Consider the following 20,208-nt stretch of genomic DNA (forward strand, 5'->3'; position numbering starts at 1 on the left):
GAAGGAATGTCCGAGTTGGACTTTGTGGGACAAGTAGGATTTAGACAGGTGAAGATACTGAGGGAGTGTGTTCTATGCAGAGGCAACATGTGCCAAAGCACATATGGGAGACCACAAGTGTGGGCTGAAGCAGATGGTACAAATGAAAAAGAAGAAAGAGATGGGGCTGGAGAGGTAAACTGGAATCAAATTATAAAAGACTTATCTGCCAATCTAGGGAGCTTAGATATAATTCTTTCAGCAATTTTTAAGCAGTGCGAGAATCAGAATGGTACTTTGGAAAGATTATTCTGTGAAGAATGAGTTGAAGAGGAGCTAGAGTGGAAGCTATAAGACCAGTTAGGAGCTGTTTCAGTCAAGAAGCAAGAGATGATGGTGATTAGGGCTCTGGAGATGGAGATAGACTTTGGAGGTAGAAAGGACAGGACTTGGCAATTGGTTTGGGTAAGTGATAAAGAAACAAAGATAATAGGAATTGTTCTCATTTTCTGGCTTAAGCAGCTACTAAAATGTCAAAAACTGGAGGAAGAGCAGAAAGGTTTTTTTTGTTTTGGTGTGTGTGTGTGAGTATAATTCAAGCATTCATGTTAAGTTTGAAATGCTTCTGAGATGACCAAGAGGTCTTTGGACATTAGATATATTAGTCTGTAAGTCAGAATTGCAGCCTGGGCTGGTGAGAGGAGTGATTTATAGGAAGGAATTGGGTGAGTGTTTGTTACAAAAGTCAAGAAAAGAGAGAGGTTGCTGTGTCATATGTAGCTGTCAGATGAGAACTGTTATTAAAATCAATGTACATAATCAGGAAATAATGTATTTTAAAAATCAATGTATGCCAAGAGTTGCAAAAATTCTATAGGTCAATAATTGTTTTAAAAATCTCTGATGGTATCGGTATAGTGTCCTGGTAGGTAGATATTTTTGATGTGACAAAGAACTGCTTGCTAAGAAAACATTCTAGTACATTCACTGATTTCCAAATAAAAAAGCTTGATGTACAAAGACCACTTAAATACTGTAATTAAAAGCTTTCAGAAAAAAGTCAACAAATTCTTGTTGTAATTTTAAAATGTGAGAGTTTTCAAAGGAGCACAGATTAGCAAATCGTATCCATCTTTGCTCTGAGAAATTTGTTCAAATGAAGGGCTCACTTTCACTATAAATGCAGCATTTGAAGGTTTCTCTGTGTGTGTGTGCATGCACAAATGTGTTGATTGGGGAGGGATCTTTAGGCTAAAACTGCAGTTAGCATTATAGGTAGCTGCCTCAACTTTTCTTCGTAGATTGAAAGGGTTCCTACTTGAATATCCAATTTAAATAGCTGGGAATCTTAAACTCTGGGATAAAGTGTCAGTAGTCTTTCACAATTGGTCAAGGTTCTTGTAAAAAATATTTTGTTTGAAAGCTCAGTGCTCTTAATATTCAAAGCAGCAAGGATTTGGTAAGAAATAGGGCTGCAATTCTTTGAACCATCTGGAACGTACTTTTTTCCCCTAATTTGTTTTTAACAAATATAAACCATTCTGGGGGATTCAAAATTCACTGGAAGCAGGTCCCAAAGGAGAAATTTTTGAACTGTAGTGTAAAGGCCACTGCTGAGGGTGGTGTGGAAGTAGACCTGGTATAGAGATGGGATATAGGTAGGTAAGGGTAGGAGGAGGGAGATGGGGGAGGGTATTAGGATGAGACAAAGGAGAGATGAAGGTGGGTGGAAGTGGGGTAGGGGAGGGCTGTGGTGAGATGACTGGGGTGGCATCGGGTGGAAGTTGGGCTCCGGCTCAAGCATTTATGTTTTGTGCATGCTTGACTTTCACATATCTGCTACTTAAGCAAGTTTAAAAGTCGCCTATAAAATTACTTGACAATAAAATTTACTTAGCTTGAAGAAGTGATTAATACAACCTAAACTAATTTAATCCTAGACACAGTGATTAACTTAGTGACTCATGTTTACTATCATAAAATGAGAAACTGAAAGATTGAAAGTGTTAACATCCTTAGCTTTTTAACAAAAATTCCCTTCTGATGGAAACAGTTCCACATAAAGTGTAAGTCATCTCTCCATCTTCTTTTGTGAAAGAAATTAATAATACAATTTTTCAAGGAGATGCAAAGGTCAAAGATATATTTTCTATATGGTCCTTGCAGCCTGGGTTTCAGCTCATGTGTGATTATAACATCATGTGGGGAACACTGTGTAATTGGGATTGACAGCCTATGTTCAGGGATTTAGGATGAACATCTTTGAAAATCTAGCAGTGATAAGAAGAAGCTACAAATAATACAGTATAGGGAAGATGAATTTGATAGGGAGAGGTATGTAGTGCTATTTATTTTTAAATTTTTTTTTATTAAGAGAAATGGTGGGTTTACAGAACGATCATCATAAAGTATAGGATTCCCATATACTACCCTATTATTAATACCTTCCATAAAATGCTATTTGGATGATAAGTAGAATGTAAGAGAAAACATTATGATCTTAGGAATATGAACTTCATCAACAGGTAGCTTTTAAGTATCTGTCAGATCAGCTACCCGCAGGAGGCTTAACAGGCTGTTTGGGACATCTGCAATTCAAAGTGACTATCTACAAAATAGCTCCTGCTGGAGAAGAAGCAATGTCATTAAAGATAGCCTTGCAGAAGGTCAAGCAACATGCCAGCCCGCACCTGGCTCACCTTAGTGAGTGGGTCAGAGTGGCACTGCCACCTGGCTGCCAGTTCCTTACAGTCCTGGGTCTACTTAAATTCTTCCATGCAAATACCTATATGAACTACTTAAGTTCAAAAGTGAGTGAGTAAAAGTCTAATCAGTAAGTGGAAAAAATGAGTCAAACAGGTTGTTTGACTAATACTGACCTAAACTATAAGCCCCAAACCTAGTTTTTTCCAGAAGTGAATCGATGATAAAACCAATTTCCATTTCAGTAATAAATATACTTTCCCATAACCAAAGTGTTAAATTGTGAACTTATAAAAAAATGAGACTCTTTATTCTCCCTTTATGTCAAACACACCAGATTTGTCAAAACTGTCAAAACAACCAGTTTTCCAATTTCTGATATGCAAAGTTTTTGTTGATGAAAGAAGGAAGCAGATGCTTAATGTTAGTTTCCTTTCCTGAAACAACACTCTCATTACTGAAAAGAGATTCTATAGTTACAAAAAAAAATTGTTTAGAAGTGCTGTAACATTTAATATTACCTTGGAATAAAATATCTCAAAAGCTTCCATTTTTGCCAATTGGTTAAAGCAGAAAACCTTTCATAATTTTGAAGAAGCATAGTATTTTAAGCTTTTCAATGGTATTAACCAATGAGACACTTTAACACAATATTACATGTACATTATAAACACAGAGTGATTAATTTAGGACAGAAGATATAAAGTAAAAAAATGAAATATCCATGGAAATATTCAAGGTAAGTATTCATTTCAACAATAGGAAACAAAATATTTTTAGTTAGGGCTTAACCAGTCAGAATTTGAAAAACCTACCAAGTTTCAAAGTTAACTTTATATTGTCCATGCAAATTAATGAGGCATATAAACATCAAGAAAATGGTTAAATCATTTTATGTATGCTCAAATACTTCCCAGGCTCTGAAATATTTTAGTTATTGATACAATTATTTTAAATGCTTCCTATCTACTCATTAAAATATATTTTCTAAAGATCCCCATAAATCAACAATGGTTGGCCTACTTCTAGAAACTGTTTCTGAAAATTAAATTACTTTCAATATTTTTCTAATTCAAAGTTTAATTCAGATCAACCCAGTTCAGTTAGTCTGAACGGGTAAGGCTTTCATTGAATGATTTTGACTTTCGACTTGCATATCTGTTTTGTGTGTGTATTTGTGTGTGTTGTGTTTAAATTACAGTTAAGCCTTAAGCCACAATTCATTTTTGAAAGGAAAAGGGAAAATCCAGCTAACACTGTATTACGGATTACGGATTAACCCAAATGATTTATGTTGGGGTTTGGAACGCATCTAGGAGTACATCCTATTAGGGCATGAGGCCTGATTTCTGCTTTCCTGTGATCAGCTGAGGGCACACACTGGCCATAGTGGTGGGGGTGAGGGTGCCACAGACCAACAGAGAGGAGAGGAGAACGGGGAAAGTCACCAGGTGTCAGTCTGGGCAATAAAACCAAAGCTCTCTGGGATGCCACATAACTTCCCTGTATTTGAGGTTACCATGGTGAGGGCACGGTAATCTTATTAGAGCAGAAACTCTGCTTAAGGCATGAAAAGTGTCAAAAACAGGTCTCCTCTCAGTAAACGCTGTAACTAGAGCAATGATTAACACTGGAAACTTAACCCAAAATCCCTTTTGAACGTAACCTTAAGAGTTGATAGTCTTTTTCATGAACAGAAGACTCTAGATGTTAAGATTCTCTGCATATCCTGCCTACCCTGCCTACCCATGTCACTCATGCCAAGGGCAGCAGGGGGCGTGAAGGCCTTGTAAATAGCAGCTGTCCACAGGGACTAAGTGGCTTAGGCAAGCAAGTCCCCTGCCCCTTTACAGCCAGCCCTTCAAAGCACCTCGTAGGCACAGATCAACCAGGTCTGGGGCCACGAGTTTGTGACCCCTGCACTAATGACCACATATAATCCAGTCACAAAGCACCCCATTGACAAAGGGCAATGAGGACAGTTCTAGCAAATTTAGAAATTTAAATAATTATTATGTCAGGATTTACCTTTCATTCTGAAAGATAGATGTAACTTGACTGAATGTGTGAGACTTGAATTTTTTTTTTAATAAAATTCATTTGTGTAGGCCTCAAGTACCCTAAACATACTGATAGAGTAAAGCATACTGATCAGTAAAACATACTGATAGAGTAAGTCTCAAATTGGACTCATGTAAAAATCTATTTCAAAAGAAAAATAATTCTCTCAGACCCTGAAATTATGTTTCTATTTCCTCAGTTTAAAACTTAAGAAATTAAAGTCTTAATCTATGGAAGTATTTCAATGGCAAATGATCACTGCAAGGGTTTTATGTATTTAAAACTGGCTTTAAAAATGTTTTTACATTATCATTCAATGAACATACACAACTTAAAAATTCTCATAAACTTTGCAGACCCCTAGCCCTATATATGGGGATTCCTACTGGAGAAAGAAAAATATGTGAAAAACAATTATTTTTATTTTAAATGTAAGGAAATTTAAAAAATAATACATTAATGTTTTTCTGCTTGAAGACATTTTCTTTTTGAAGTTTTGACTAAAGAGTATGTATGGACGGTATATGTAAAGAGGACCATGTATGCTTACCAACTCAGTTATAATAAGAACCCCAACCTTATAAAGACAGAAAGTCTTAGAGGACTGCTGTCTCCTCTCTCAACACATTCTCTGCCGCCTCCTCTTTGTAGAGGCTATGCTGGGCTGATTATGTAAAATCCAGCCGGATCTTTCCGATGTCCTCATAGCAAGTAAGGTTGGCTGCAGCAGCCAAGATCCCCATAAAAATTAAAAATAAAACAGTACTCCGGTCTTGTGCATTGCAGGCAGCTTGGGAGTCAGCCTCTGCACACATGATCCACTAGTGACAGCTGGGGTAATATTTCAGCCTCAGGAATCTCTGTGATTAAAAGGATAAGGAGCACAGTCCCACGCTGCATGTGACCTATTTCATTTCAGGAGGCAGGCTGTCACAGAGCCAACTGCAAAGGCCTTCAGGGGTCCACTGGGACACAGCCTGTCTGTGCGCTGCAGCACGCAGGTGGGGGAATCTAGGGTAGGGACTCTGTAGTTCATAAAGGGCTGAAAAGGGAGCCCTTTACAATAAAGGAGTAGGTGGAAAGTAACATTTACCTGTTCAAAAGAATGGAGTCCACTTTCTTTTCCTAACCTCACCAGATCTTCCAAAATGGCTTTCTTCAGCTCCTGAATGGAACCATATGAGAATATTACAAGGCAAGTATATATTTCATCACGCAGGTAAAGGAAGCATGAGTTTTGAGCAAAGTGCAAAGAGCAATTGTGCCATCTCATGCCTGCCCACCCGCTCCCGCCCCCACACCAAATGATGCTGACATTAAGTAACACTTCATCAGGCAAGTCAATGCTGGAAATGGCCACCTAGTGACCAGAAACAGGCTGAGGGACAGCCTGGAGAGCCATAGGGACCCTGCAGCCCCCGGGGAGCCCAGGGCACAGTGGGAGAGGGAAGGTCTAGGACTGCTGTGGGGAAACAGACCATGTGACCGAGGGCGGCTGCGGAGTCAGAGCACAGCCATGCTCCTCCCAGGTCAGAACCTTCCGTGTGCCACAGGAAGATTTCTGGAAGCTGTGAGTAGCTAATGCTTTAAGCAGGAAGAACTGTGTTACTTTTTCAATTCCAAGACTGTCTCCCTAAGTCCAGAAAGTACAAAATGCACCTGACATTTGTTAAGGGCCTGGCCAGTGAGTCAGGAAGCCTGGGCTCACATCTGACACAGCTATTAACCAGCTGTGTGGTCTTCCGCAAGTCACCTCCCTTTCTGGATGCCCTCCAAGCTGCCAAACAGCAGGACTGGGCAAGCTTTTTGTGATATCTTCTGCCTCTGGAATCCAATGGTTTCTCAAACTTTCTAAGAGGAAATAGGTGTTTCTTCAATCAAAAAAATATGAACCTCTAGTCTGGGATTCTTATCATTTATAAAATACTGTTGGAAATTTCCCTACATATTCAAATCTCATTGATATACTACTTTTCTGTCCTCTCATTCTGCAAAATCATAAAAAGCACAGGAACTCTTAGGAAACAGCCTCAGGTTACTGACCTTATTTGTGCAGAGCTCTGCATATGTTCCCTCAAATCCTCTCTTCTGAGCCCAATAGGGCATGACTTCAGGGTCAGGCACAACAATGCCCACCAAAAAGGCCTGCAATTCCCACCAAAGGAAAACACAGTCATGAGGAAAGCTTTTAACGTGGCTTTTTGTGCTACAGCATTAAAAATATTATCTTGGTATTCTCAAAGACAGCATCCTCTTCTAAAAATAAGTATGGACTTTTGTTATAAAACATTTCAACCAATATATCACATATTCTTGACTACTTATTTTCCAACATACTCCACTAATGTAAAAAAAAAAAAATATATATATATATATATATATGTATGTTAAGAATAAGATTAAGGAGGCTAAGTATTGGTAAAGTTAGGACTGGTATGTATCTTTGGCTGTCATGCCAATATTAAATCAGCACATATAGAGGATGCTAATGAGAAAAAATAAGATCCAGACCCTGTGAACCAAAACACATGTTTGTGAGAATTTCCAAGCCATTTTGAAATTGTTTCATCAAGATAGTCTTAATTTATGAAAGAAGGGCCATATTTTAATTTCTAAAGCATTCTCTTTAAAAATAATTACTAATATTTTATTTTATAAATCCAATGATAGCATAAAATATATTCACCATGATGTTTCTGACTTTGATTCTAAATGATGTTGGGAGCAGATTAAGTGCAAATACTCTCAAAATAATTCAATATTAATAAACTTTAATATCAGCATCATTTTTACTGCAATACTGTACATATCCCTCTGTAAAGCACATTTGCATATTTTAAAATCAAATAAACAGAAACCCTGAATTCTGACCTAGGCAGACATCAGAATGCAGAAGTCCTTATATAAACACTTGCTTTAACTTCTCATCTCAAAAATCTCTCTTGGAAGTAGGCTTAGCATAAATTACTAGTGGGAGTGTTCATAACTATTACTTCAAGCAGTTGTTTAACCTCATTGCAATTTACCAAACTACAAATAATTAAGATCTCTCCTTTAAAAGAAATTTTCTCTTATTTCATATGCATAGGAGAATGCTCATGTTTGGAAATTGTTGTGTACCACATTAATTAAATACCAGAGATTAGGAAATTATTCTGAGATAATTCTGGATTCTTCAGCATGCCCAGTATGTGTGGGAGGGCTGAGCACAGGGGACTCACCTTTAAGCTGTCCCCGTGGACATAGATTTGTGCCACAGGCTCACTCCGGATGTAGATGTTCTCAATCTTTTCCGGTGCAACATATTCTCCCTGAGCAAGTTTAAATATGTGCTTTTTCCGATCAATAACTTTAAGTGTTCCTGCCTGTGGAAGTGAACAAACAGATTCAGAAGAAAGCTGTCACTCCTGAGCCTGAGCTCCTTAGTGCCGTAGCCTGTCACGCCTGCCCTGCCTGACCCTGCAGTCGGCACCCTGCTCTCTTTATCCATCCAACATCCCTCCTCTTACAGAGCTGCTGTGCCAGGCCTTGGGTGTGCACTGATCTCTCCACTCAACGGTTAGGCCCACCCACCCTCTATCCTGCCACCCTCATGACCAGCAGCAGGTGTTCTCACCTCCTCATCCTTGGAAGGCCCACCTACCTTCCCTCCTCTTGCCTTGGTTCCATCTGTCCCTTTTCTCACCAACTTCTTCAGCCTTGGACTACGTTCATGCCTCACACACCATTCACAACTCCACCCTCAAAGGCTGGCCTCTCCATCCCCAGCACAGAGTACTACAGAGGGCCCAGTGACCCTTCCTGATGACCCCGATGGCACCAGGAGTCCTCAGCCCTCCAGGACTTCTGCAGCAGGGAGGCTACTCCCTTGGGCAGGGATGAGGCCTCCATGATCCCACTCACCTCTGCGGCTCCCCTTGACCTTCTTGAGTTTCCCAGTGATTGGATGGGCCTCTCTCCCTTGGCTCAATCCCTGAATATTGCACTTTCCTCACTTCCACTAACAATGCTCCTTGAGGCAACCAACATCTATCTCCTCATTGGCTATTCTGAGGTCTGTCTAAACCTCTAGATCTGACCTCTTTACTGAGCTCCAGACCCAGAACCTATTTGCTCTCAGAATGCTTCAGAAACCAAGCAACCTGCCTCAAATGAGGCTCATAACTGTCCTCAAGTCTGCCCCAGCCCTTGAGCACCAAACCTGAAGACGACTTTGCTGTTTGCCTCTCCTGATCTCCCTCCTCAGTCTTCCCTTATAAATTCCTCTCACATCCACTTCCTCCCCCTGACCGAACTTCTGCACCCACTCTGTCCCTGCTCCATCTGTTCAATCCACCAAAGCCAGAGCAATATCTCCAGAACAGAAAAAAAGCACAGCACTGTTTTTGCCCCAAACCCAGTCTGAGCATTGGGCACTTTACACCATCACCTTTGGTCCTCCTGACACCCCATGACCTGTATGTTGTCATCTCCCATTTCATGGATGAAGAAAGGGAGAATCGGAGAGGTTAGTTAATGCCCCCAAGGCCACATGGATAGGAGGTAGACGGACCAGGATTGGAACTCAGACTTTCCTTAACTGGAAAAAAACTAATATATTTTTTTAAGAAGTGAGTCTCAGAGACTGCTGGCCTGCTGTCTTGGGCTCTACATTCATGCACGACCACCAAGTGCTTCACATAAATCACTCACATCTCATAACGCCCACAGGGGAGTGATCTCATCCAAGAAAGTTAGCGGCAGCAGATCCAAGGTTTTGTAGGGCTTCAAGTTTTTACAGTTTGGGGGGCCTCTTCCACACTGTGGCTCTCAGCTGGAATTGCTTGCCCTGTACTTCTGTGTCTCTCTACTTCAACATGTGCTATTACCCCTGCCCCGAATGCCCTCTCACCCCCACCCCAAGAACATGACTCATCTCCTGAGACTCAGATACACGAAGTGCCTGCCCTCTGCCTCTACCCACGTGAGGGTGACCCCTCAGCTCATGCCCATCACACTGGGTTGGAAGCTGTATCAAGATGCGTCTCTCCCCCTGAACAGAGTCCCTGGCCCAGGGCACATGCTGAGGCTGCATCATGGTCTGCTGCAAGACTGGGGGTTTCTCAAATGGAAGCACACAGATCTAAGAGGGCCAAATCAACTCACCAGCCAGGAGGGCTCCTGGAAGGGCACAGCATCACTCATAAACTCAACACCTCAGCATATCCAACCAAAACCTCAGCAACTTCATGAGACAAAGGAAAGGTTCCTGGGGTGGGCTGTACCAAGCAGGGGGCTCTTGGTTTCAGTGAGAGAGCCTTTTTCTGATCACAGCTTTTAACTGTGTCCCTATGTGTCAGGTATATTTCATTTATTCCTTACAACTCTCTGACGTAAACACCATCATTATTCCCCTTTTACATATAAAACTGAGGCACAATAATTATTGTGGCTAAAAGTCAGGGAGGGGGAAGGCAGAGCCAAGGAATGCCACATAGTCTTGCTTCCTTATTCTACAAGTGAGTCAACACATAGCCCCAGAAAGGGATGAGGCTTTGTTCAAAGTCACAAGTCATATGCAGCTGCTGGTAGAGCCAAAGGAACTCAGGTATGCTCAGCGCCAAGCTTTTCCCACTGCTCTGTGCCACCTCTCAGCTGAGGTCTAGGGTCCTATGGCTCACAGGCCCCTGCTCCTACTCCTCCACCCATTGGATTCCACAGGACTGTCAGATCTCTTCCTGAAAACCACCAAAGATAAGGAGTCAGTCTCAAAGATCCCAGTTATACCCTCCCACAAAGCTCCCTCCTCATCTTCATTACCAGGAGACGTAGGGAGGAAATTTAGGGGGTGAGATAAGGAAGAACCTGACTTCAGGGAAGTCAAGGAAGACATGGAGAAGACTCCTGCCTCAGGAATGAAGCAGATTATACACCCTCCCACTTCCAAAATGTCGGCACGCTATGGTTCCAAACATACACACCGGCAGCCATTTCCCAATGTCTCCAGTGTGAAGCCAGCCATCACTGTCCAGGGCCTCCTTTGTCTTCTCTTCATCTTTCAAGTAACCTTTGAACACATTTGGTCCTCTCACACATATCTGCAGGGACAATAAAACCGAGGATCCTCTCAGTCCACAATACAGGGATGCAGTAATGTGAGGCTGTCATGAGGCATGTATAGAATAATGCACACTAAATATCACGAAATCCACTGTAGAAATTGCACTAATGGAAATAGAGGACAGTTGTCTAAACTTCTCCTGCCTTCTCTCCAGCAGCATCTTCACCATCTTTCCAGGTGGCCTCCCTGTTCTGGCACCCTAGGCCTCTACCACCTCATCAGGAAGCCCCTGCCCTCAGCATATGCTACCTCGTGACATTGGATGGGGTCTCATCACAGATTTAATGGTCAGTTGACTCTACCAGAGAAGGCCCCTGTTTCATTACAAGGCAGTCTGCTTTCACACCCATCTCTTCTCACTTACTTCCAAGGAACAAACAAGTATAGACCAACTTTATCTATCCCATCTGGCCTATCTTCAAATAGGCATGCTTCTGCTAGGACAGATTACACAGCCACAGCAGCAGGCTATGCTACAGTTAAGGAGAAAAAAAAGACTTTAAAAAGAGTGTGGGAATTCCAAATCTTGATTTTGACCATCCCAGCCCTATCCTTAGAGTTTGGTTGTCCCATAAACAGGAAAGGAGATGATGAATTCAGTTAATAGAGTCAAATTAATCAATCATTAAAAATGGATTTACACAGGGAATGAAAGCAAAATAATTCCATCTCCAGGATTTTTTTTACTCATTACATGGAACATCCACAGGCACAAATTAAATGCTTAAGTTTACCTCTCCCTCCCCTTTGCTGGTCCAATAGTTCAGTTCCTCGACATCGATGAGCTTGATATGATTGCAGGGCAGAGGAGCCCCTACATGCCCTAGAACACCAGAGCAACACAGCATTTGTCAGTATTCAGATCAGTTTCAGCACTGAAGATACTTCAGGATAAAACCTACGTGGTCAAGGTGGGGCACTATGAATGGGAAGCAATACACCTTTAAATGGGTATTTGCCAAAGTTACCAGGGGAAGGGGTATGAGTAGGAAATAGGGAATTAGGGCTTAAAATTTACAGAGTTCTTATTTGGGAGGACGAATAGTGGTGATGGTAGCATAACACTGTGAATATAGTAAATAGCACTGAATTATATATTTGAATGTGGTTAAAAGGGGGAAATTTTAGGTTGACATATGTTACCAGAGTAAAAATTTCTAAAAATCCATGGAACTATACAACACAAACAGTTAAACCATGGACTACAGTTAATAGTACAATTATAAAAATGTACCTTCATCAGTTGTAACAAATGTACCACACCAGTGCAAATTGTTAATAATAGAGTGGCATAAGGAACCCTATATTTTATGCATGATTTTTCTGTATATCCACAACTTCTCTAATAAAAAGGCATTTGCCACAGGCAAGTGTTAATGATAAAATAAAGTTCTGGAGAAAGTAAAGGCCAGCCTCTACCTGTGCCTTTGTTTTGCATCTAACTCTCAAAGAGTTGGACAGGCATACCAAGCCCAGCACCAGTCTGTTTATATCCACACCAGCTACTCAGTCAGGATTTTTTTTTCTTTTTTAAAACAGTGCCCATATTAAAACATTTTTTTCCCATCTGGGTTTGGGGATCATAAAATATTGCCAAACTCATTTTTCTTCCAGTCATCAGACTGCTGATTAATGTGCATGGGAATCACCTAGGATTCAGTAGGTCTGGGATAGAGCCTGAGACTCTATGCCGATGTCATACACAACAAAGGAATAGAAAAATGGGCTGAGACAACTTTCCCTGAAAACCAAGACTTTAAATCTTCTTGGTCTTATATCCTCCAACCACAAAATTACATCTAAGTCATATTTTAGTAATTGTGGTTATTACATAATTCACTGGCAAGTTGCAGGATTTAAAAGAAGGTGCTGGCCAAAGTCCTGAAAGAAAAATGAGCCACATATATGAAAAATGAGGCTGGGACAGAGAAACTGCCAAACCATTTATAATATTGTACAAAGATGTCTATCCTCTCATACCCAGTAATCTTTGCAAGTCTTTGTGGCCAGGATGAATAAAAAAAGACAAAACCTCAAAAGTCTTACATAGGAAGATGTCAAGTATGGCATCAGGGAAAGAAAGAGAGTGCAAAAAGAAGAGGGTATATGAGGGTGATTCATTAAAAAAAGATGTGAGCAATAAGAAAAGCTAGTGAACCAGAACCTCTGAAGATGGCTCCTGCCAGAGATCTGCCAGTGGCAGAGATCAAAGAATTTATATACAAAGTAGGCTTTATTCAGCTAGGGTTTAAAGAGAAAACTCAGAAAGGAATACTTCTATCCTTGACTTGGTCAAATATGATTTTAATTTAGAATCCACTTATCATATTTCATGCTGACTCCCTCAAGGCACTTTGAAGATAGTATTGCATTATTAAGCACATTTCTTTTATATTCACACCATCCCAAGATTTCCAGTTTGTAGCTAAGTAATTTTAAAAGCATCAAAGGGTGGCTCCAGGTTTACAGAAGAAGTTGGTATCTTGAAGGATTCTTTCACTGAGTGGTTTTCAAATTCTTCCAGGGTCTAGTCTAATTTGGTGCTGGACAATCCATTGGTCACCTACTCCAGACCTGCTTCCCCCTTGCCCTATAAGAAGAATCTCCTCAGAATCAGGATGTGGATAGGTGCTGCTCCTTCTTGAGATTGCTGCCACACTGTAGATATTAATATCACAGGAGACGATAATTCCAAAGGAGCTCTAAAGTGGCCCTTTAAGAAATAGTGCTCTGGCCACTATGAACCTTCCCTTCCTTTACAAATCATATGCAATTCATATACCCATTTCCTTCGTTCAAAAACGGCCATAGTAAGGCTCTGAGGTATTTATAATCTACTGAAATTATAAGCATTTTTCCACCTGGAGTTGTAGTTTGTGATCTATCACTTGTTTTTTGTTTTGTTTTGTTTTGTTTGCTTTTACATAACTTCCATTCATCTATAGAAGAAATAGGAAAATTTTAAAATGTGTCACAAAGAAAACAGCAGATCCATAATGCCACAATGCAGACATAACTATTAATTTTTTCTCCTTTTTCTTTTTCTTTTATTCTAAGTGCCCATGTAAGTTTATTTTCCATGAGTGAGTTTTAGAGCCTGCTGTTTTCACTCATTATTGCCCTGGGAAACATTCCCACATCTCCAGCCCATCCTACCTGAAGTCCAGTCCCCAGGTGTGGTGAAGGTGCATCCAGCTGTGCACTCAGTTTGGCCGTAACCTTCATAAACCTTCAAGCAAAACAAAGAAACCACACTGTGGGCACACACTGCCCTGGAGCTGCCTGACTGCCCCTTTTAGCCAGTTAAACTCCCACGGAGCATCTAACTGCTCCACATTGGGCTTGGTGGGAAGTGCTCTGGGGGCAGGAACTGCAGGTGAAGTAGAACATGGACAATAAATGTGGCCAAGTTTGCTTGGAAAAAGTGATATTTTTACCAGACACTTAGTAGATTATGCTGTGTGGTTTGGGGTAAAAATTTCTGACCCATTTTCAGCCACTGATTCTATTTTTCATTTTGATAATAGGTATTAAAATAAATATTTAAATATCTACAATCAGCTTCAGTCTCTCTCTGTGAGACATTCCCCTCCAGCACCCCACCTGCTTGCATGAATATACCATGTAGAAGAGTCTGCCTTTAGGAGCAGCCAGACCATGCTGGTGAGGACTGGGAGGTCAGGGTAAGAAGCCCATGGCTTCTAAAGCATAAAAATTCAAACATAAAAATGTGCCTACTTTACTTAAAACCCACCAGCCGCAAAAATATTCCTATACCCTGCATATGTAAGAACTTAGTAAACATCAATTGAATGGATAAATGAAGGAATGGACTTTTAAAGAATGACAAAACCCACTGACTCAAATAATGACGTAAAAATGGACTTTTGTCCTCTTCCCTGGGTTCCTTTTGTAGGCTGGGAGATATTTTGCAGATTGGAGAACACAGAGAGGCACCACATGTGTGATACCGCTTCTCCAGCACATTGATGATCCAGAAACCATTTATCTGATCCCTTTGCCCTATGGTGAAAACTTTCAAGGGTCCAGGAAAGGGAATTTCTCAAGTGGGAATACACATGGGCTTTCCAGAATACAGCAAGGCCATTCTGGTGGTCACTGGCCCTGGGCTTTTGGAGCTTTTGTCCCACAAAAATCTTGCCCCTAGAATCTTACGCTGTATGGTAGATGGTATAATGGCTTTCCCTCTCTGCCCTAACACATATCCCAGTGTCTCCAGGAAAGGTCTCTAAGCAACAATACCTGGCACCCCAGAGCTGCCCGGAGGAATCCCAGGACTGTTGGTGATGCGGGGGCTGCTCCAGTAACAATCATCCGTACGCACCCACCAAGGCTGGCCTGTGGGAAGACAGAAGAGCCCACCAGAATGTGTGATGCCTGAGGTGGAGTCTAGCCCATGTGGGCCCCCTCCAAGGTCAACATCCAACAGGTGAACTCTACCAGGACCCTATGTCAGTATCAGAGAGAAGGCCCGAGGCTGAGGAAGTCCTTCCTGTCCAGACGAATCAACTCATCAGGCTTTGCAACTCAAAACCCACAGTATGGCCAGCTGTTTTATATCTTTTGAGTTAAGTGCCATTAACCTGTGTGGCAGTCTATAGTTTTAGTTCTCCTTCAATGTTGCTAGAATGCACATCTGTTCCCTCACACTCCCATCATTCACAAGTATCCAGAAATAGTTACTTAGGATTAATTTCTACCAACTTTCATTTTCATGGTATTGCCTTTTTTTCCACTTCTAAATCAATAACCTGTTTTATTTACTATGTGTTACAGAGAATCCTTTAAACCTTTTGTTTCTATAAGTCAATCTAAGAGCAATTAAATATAATTTTCATAGTGAAAAATATAATAGCAAGAAAAATAATGCTATTAAATACAGAGTGGGTGGACACAGAAATGAGTAATTCATGATTGGCCTGGTTTGGAAGAGTCTGAAGGGACAGAGAACATAGAAAAGGAATATTCCTCTCATCTGGCTAGAACCTAGAGCTGCTAGAAAGCCAACCTGGCCATGCTTGCAGAGAGGGGCAGAGAAGCATCAGCCCCAGGAGCTCCCTGGTGAAGCACCAACCTGACCACCTAAGAGTAAAGCTGTGCCAGAGCCTGCAGAGGTCAAGGAACCTACTTTCTTGGGGTTCTTGAAAAATATAACTCATGATCAAGGACACAAAAGACTATTGAAAAAGGTTAATGGTAGCTTAAGTTTTGGTTTCTACCACAAATGAGTTATTACTCCACAAGATTTCAGGGTACTGGATGAACTTCTCTAGTTCTCCTGTTTGGTAATCCGTGGGACACTTAAGTGTCACTCTGGAATCAGTTGTTCATTTTCTTACCTGAATTTTGTTAAAGAAGAGTTCATCCCAGATACTATCATTTCTGATGATTCCACTCCGAACCTCGGCCTGTTTACGCTTTGCTGCAAACTCCAGGAGCCAGCGCTTTAATGGTGTGTCTGCCTGGCTGAAGATCTGAGGAACATAGTTGGAGACAGCTGTGGGGGGCTGCATGTCCCAACTGTGGACATAAGCCCCAGGAAGAAGGCCCAGACTGGCCAGGAGAGAAGCCACACTCCATTTTACTCTGGTAGGAGGTTGCGTTAGATCGAGTCATGTGCCCCTGGAAAAACATGCTGTTAATTGTAATCCATTCCTGTGGGTGAACCCATTTGTGTAACTAGGACCTTCTGAAGATGTTATTTAAGAGTTAAGTTGTGGCCCTATTAGTTAAGTTGTGAACCAGGATGGGTCCTATTACTGGAGGCCTTACAGACAAAGTCACAGAGAGAAAGCCAGGGGAGAAGTAAGATGCCAGAAGTCAACAATCTGGAAGAGAAAGGAGAGGACATTGCCATGTGACAGAAAAGCTAAAGTGTCCCAAGATAACTGGCAGCCAGCCCCAAAAGACCACATATTTTGAGGACAAAGCATCGCCTCACTGAGGCTTCAATTTTGGACTTCTCCTAGCCTCAAAACTGAGCCAGTGAACTCCCATTGTTTAAGCTGGCCCATTGTTTGGTATTTGTTTTAATAGCTACGAAAGGAAAACAGAGGTCAATTGGTATGTGACAAGTCAACTGAAAGTTAGCATTACTAAACCCCAGGCACGTTGTGGGGCTCAAAGAAGTCTCTCAGAAAAATCTATCAACCAGGGTTTAGAGAATGGGGATAAACAGAAGGAAGAGTGAAAAGAGTCAGGAAATACAGGACCTAGAGTGGAGGTGTGGAAGGTCTGCCTGAGGCCCTGGCTGTACCACTCCCATGCCAGACCCTGCTAGCCCAAGCCGATATGCAGACTCTCACACTGCACAAAGATCCCCTGCGGGGCTCACCTTGTCATACATCCGGTTCAGCAGTCGTGGGACCACAGGAAAGATGGTGGGGCACAGAGCTTTCATGTCATCTGAGAGGAGGCGGATGTCTCCCTGGAAGAAGCCGACGCGCCCTCCGTGGCAGTAGACAACAGACTGGAGGGTGAGGATGGGAAAGGAGGAGGCCCTCAGGGCGGCTGCTGCCCAAAGCCATCCACAGTTCTGCCCTACGTGCAGGGCACCCAGGACCCCCTGACCCAGTTCTGGCTGCTGCCACGAGACACTAAAGGACGTCAACTGAGGGTTCTGCCACCCCACCCCCTTCACACTAAGTCTCATTCAGGAATGGGAGAAGCAGCAGGAAATCAGTGAAATCCCAAGCCTTTGAAAGATGCCAGAGCAGCCAGTATCACTGGCACCTGTTTTTCATGCCCACTCCAAACCCTAGGCCTGGGCCTCCCTGGGGACTCAGCTCTCTGGGTTATATTGTACCCCATCAACAGGTCTGCTCCAGGCCCCACGGAGTCAGCAACTCCCCTCCAGAACTGGAGATGCTGGTCCCCAGATGCCTGCTTCCCCAGGGACCTCATGCACAGCCAAGGGAGGGATCATCTGAGAAGGCTTGGGCCTGTGACCAGCACTGTTGCTAGAGTTGACTCTGGGTGCTGATGGTAGTGCGCCAAGGGGAAGCCTGGCTGGCTCCTAGCAAGACTAAGAGTATGCCAGGAGCTTTACATATGCTCCTTCCTTTAATGCTTATAGTAACCATATAAGGGAGGTACTATTCCTAATCACCATTTTGCAGATGAGGAACCCAAGTCTCAGGGAGCTAAAGGGACCTACTTGGTGTAATCACTGGCATAATAAATCAGATCTGGAAAGCTGGAAATCTCTATTTACCAGAACTGAAGGCTTAGTTTATTGACTGGCTGGCCCCTTGAGTGACATGTGCATGAAGAATTTTTTGTTTCCATGGCCATGAGGACTGTGCGCCCTCCACCCCATGCCTTCTGTGCCCCCACATGGTCAGTCTCTTGACCAAACATAAGCCCCTGTCTCCTCCCACCCCCTCAGCCTGAGGAGCCACAACAGTTTGAGTCCTCAGCTTTACTGCCTTGTTTTCTTTGGGGTGAGTCTGTGAGTTAGGAAAATTGTGGAACATAAGGGTTTTGGCCATAAATGAAGCCCATATAGTACAGAGCTTGAAAGTTAATGCACTTCTGCAGAGCTGTCATGCTCTCTGAGTGGAAGTCAGCAGCTATGCTTTTCTCAGCTGAGGGGTGTCTGTGGGTAAGATGGGGCAGGCGCAGGGTCTTCCCTGGAGCAACGCTCCCAGAGGGACAGGCCAAGTGGCCAAAGTCCTCTGACCCCTCTGACTCTCGCGGTACTTTCCGAGGACAGGGCAGTTTAGTTCTACTTCATGCCACCAGTGACACACTGCTAGGGTTATGGGTTCTGGGCACAGGTTGTGCCTCCCTGATGCCAGGGCCTTACCTGCACCATTCGCTCAAACATGTGTGCTAAAGGCAAATAGGAAATGTGCACATCCGCACAAGTGGGAGCCCACTGACTCTGCAAGAAAACAAAAGGAGCCCAGGCAAGGCCCGGTCAGTCAGGTGGGCGTCTTACCTGGATTACTCTCTCAAACATGTGAGCCAGAGGCAGGAAGGAGATGAGCACATCGTCCTGTCTCGGAAAGATCACTTTCTGCAGGTGACGGGCATGGGAGACAGAAAGGAAAGAAACACTGACAGGAAGACGACAAGAGAGTCATAAAACAATAAAGAGAAAATGGTCCTGGAGGAGCAGACAGGAAGAGGGGGGGAGGGAGTGGGGAGGTGGGGGGGCACAGAGAGCGGTGAGGAGAGAGAGAGAGCGAGAGGGAGGGAGGAGATGAAAGGCGCAGAGAGGAGAGGCAGGACAGCGCAGGAAGCGGAGTGTTAGGTCGCAGCGCCAGTGGGTCTAGGTTATCTGCAGAAGCAAAGAGCCAAATGAAGCACACATAAACCAGCGGAGTCCGCCTCCGCAGGGGAAGTCTCCTCTCCCTCGGGAGGGCCTGCACCTCGGGGGCAGCCGACAGCCCGGCCTGCCTCACCCCTCCCTGCCCACCGCTGCAGGAGTCCACCCCAGGCCTCATCTCACCCACCCACGTCCCTGGGTCACGGGGGCAGGGGTCCAGTGGGACTTGGCTGGGCAGCACTTTCTAGTCCTTCAGAGAAGGCGGCCCATAGAACCCCGTGTCTACACTGACGGCCACTGAGGTGTGAGCTGTGACAGAGATGGAGATTGAGGCCACACCCCACGAGGCCCGGAGAACAGGGCCTCACAAGAGGAGGGCAGAGAGGGAGGCTTGTCGAGGCCCACATCGGCACAGGAGGGCCCCGGCCGGCAGCTCACAGATCTGACTGCCCTCCTCGAGAACAGGGCAGTCCAGTCAGGAAGGGCCTGTGCCTTCGGGAGCACTCCTTCGCTCTCCCCCCTCTTGTGAGGCCTTCATTCTCCTGGACTGGCTTTTGGATGAGTATGGGCAAGCCTGGGAAGCTGGCTCGTGGCTCCTGGCCTGGGCTCAGCCACCAACTGCTCTGACCGTTTTCTACCAAAATATGTAACTATTAATATTTGGGGCATGTGCTCCTTAATGTCACCTAGCACAAATTTGGAGAGTGATTTTCTCCAAGTAGAGAAAAAGCCAAACTTATATGAAAAGGTACATTCTTTCTCCTTAAGGCAACTACAGGACATTCTGATACTCACCACTTCTGGAAAAAGGTCCTTCTTTGTCAGCTGCTATAATATTCTAACATGCTTTTTTTCAGGACAAAATATCAAGTTTTGTTTTTTTAAACTTTAGATTTACCTTTAAGTACCGCCTTATAATTAGCAGTTGCCGTTGTTTCTCAGACTCTAGTAGCCCTTAAATACAAAACGACTCAACTAAACCCTGACCTAGTTGAAAAACAGGTATTATTACGGATTACTTTTTAAGTAAAGGTGCATACAAAACCACAGGTCTCTCAATTTTTGAAGTAAA

At 43.2% G+C, this 20,208-nt stretch overlaps 1 protein-coding gene across 12 annotated transcripts in view; it reads right to left on the reverse strand.

The window, feature by feature from the left end:
- Nucleotides 1-20,208, reverse strand: part of ACSL6 (acyl-CoA synthetase long chain family member 6) — a 69,138-nt gene that overhangs the window by 6,418 nt on the left and 42,512 nt on the right. For 5 of the 12 annotated variants that reach the window (XM_004462183.5, XM_071209845.1, XM_004462181.4 and 2 more), the window contains 10 exons: nt 18,807-18,884; nt 17,199-17,333; nt 16,204-16,338; nt 15,107-15,202; nt 14,000-14,072; nt 11,578-11,666; nt 10,704-10,820; nt 7,965-8,108; nt 6,787-6,888; nt 5,837-5,908 (listed from right to left, as the gene is read on the reverse strand). In XM_004462183.5, coding sequence (XP_004462240.2) covers nt 5,837-5,908; nt 6,787-6,888; nt 7,965-8,108; nt 10,704-10,820; nt 11,578-11,666; nt 14,000-14,072; nt 15,107-15,202; nt 16,204-16,338; nt 17,199-17,333; nt 18,807-18,884 — 1,041 coding nt within the window. Of the gene's footprint in view, nt 1-5,836; nt 5,909-6,786; nt 6,889-7,964; nt 8,109-10,703; nt 10,821-11,577; nt 11,667-13,999; nt 14,073-15,106; nt 15,203-16,203; nt 16,339-17,198; nt 17,334-18,671; nt 18,750-18,806; nt 18,885-20,208 lie in introns of all 12 variants that reach the window. The other 7 variants (XM_071209846.1, XM_004462184.4, XM_004462182.4 and 4 more) reach the window with 2 other exon arrangements.

The sequence above is a fragment of the Dasypus novemcinctus genome, chromosome 2 (assembly GCF_030445035.2).
Source record: "Dasypus novemcinctus isolate mDasNov1 chromosome 2, mDasNov1.1.hap2, whole genome shotgun sequence".
Classification (NCBI taxonomy): Eukaryota; Metazoa; Chordata; class Mammalia; order Cingulata; family Dasypodidae; genus Dasypus; species Dasypus novemcinctus.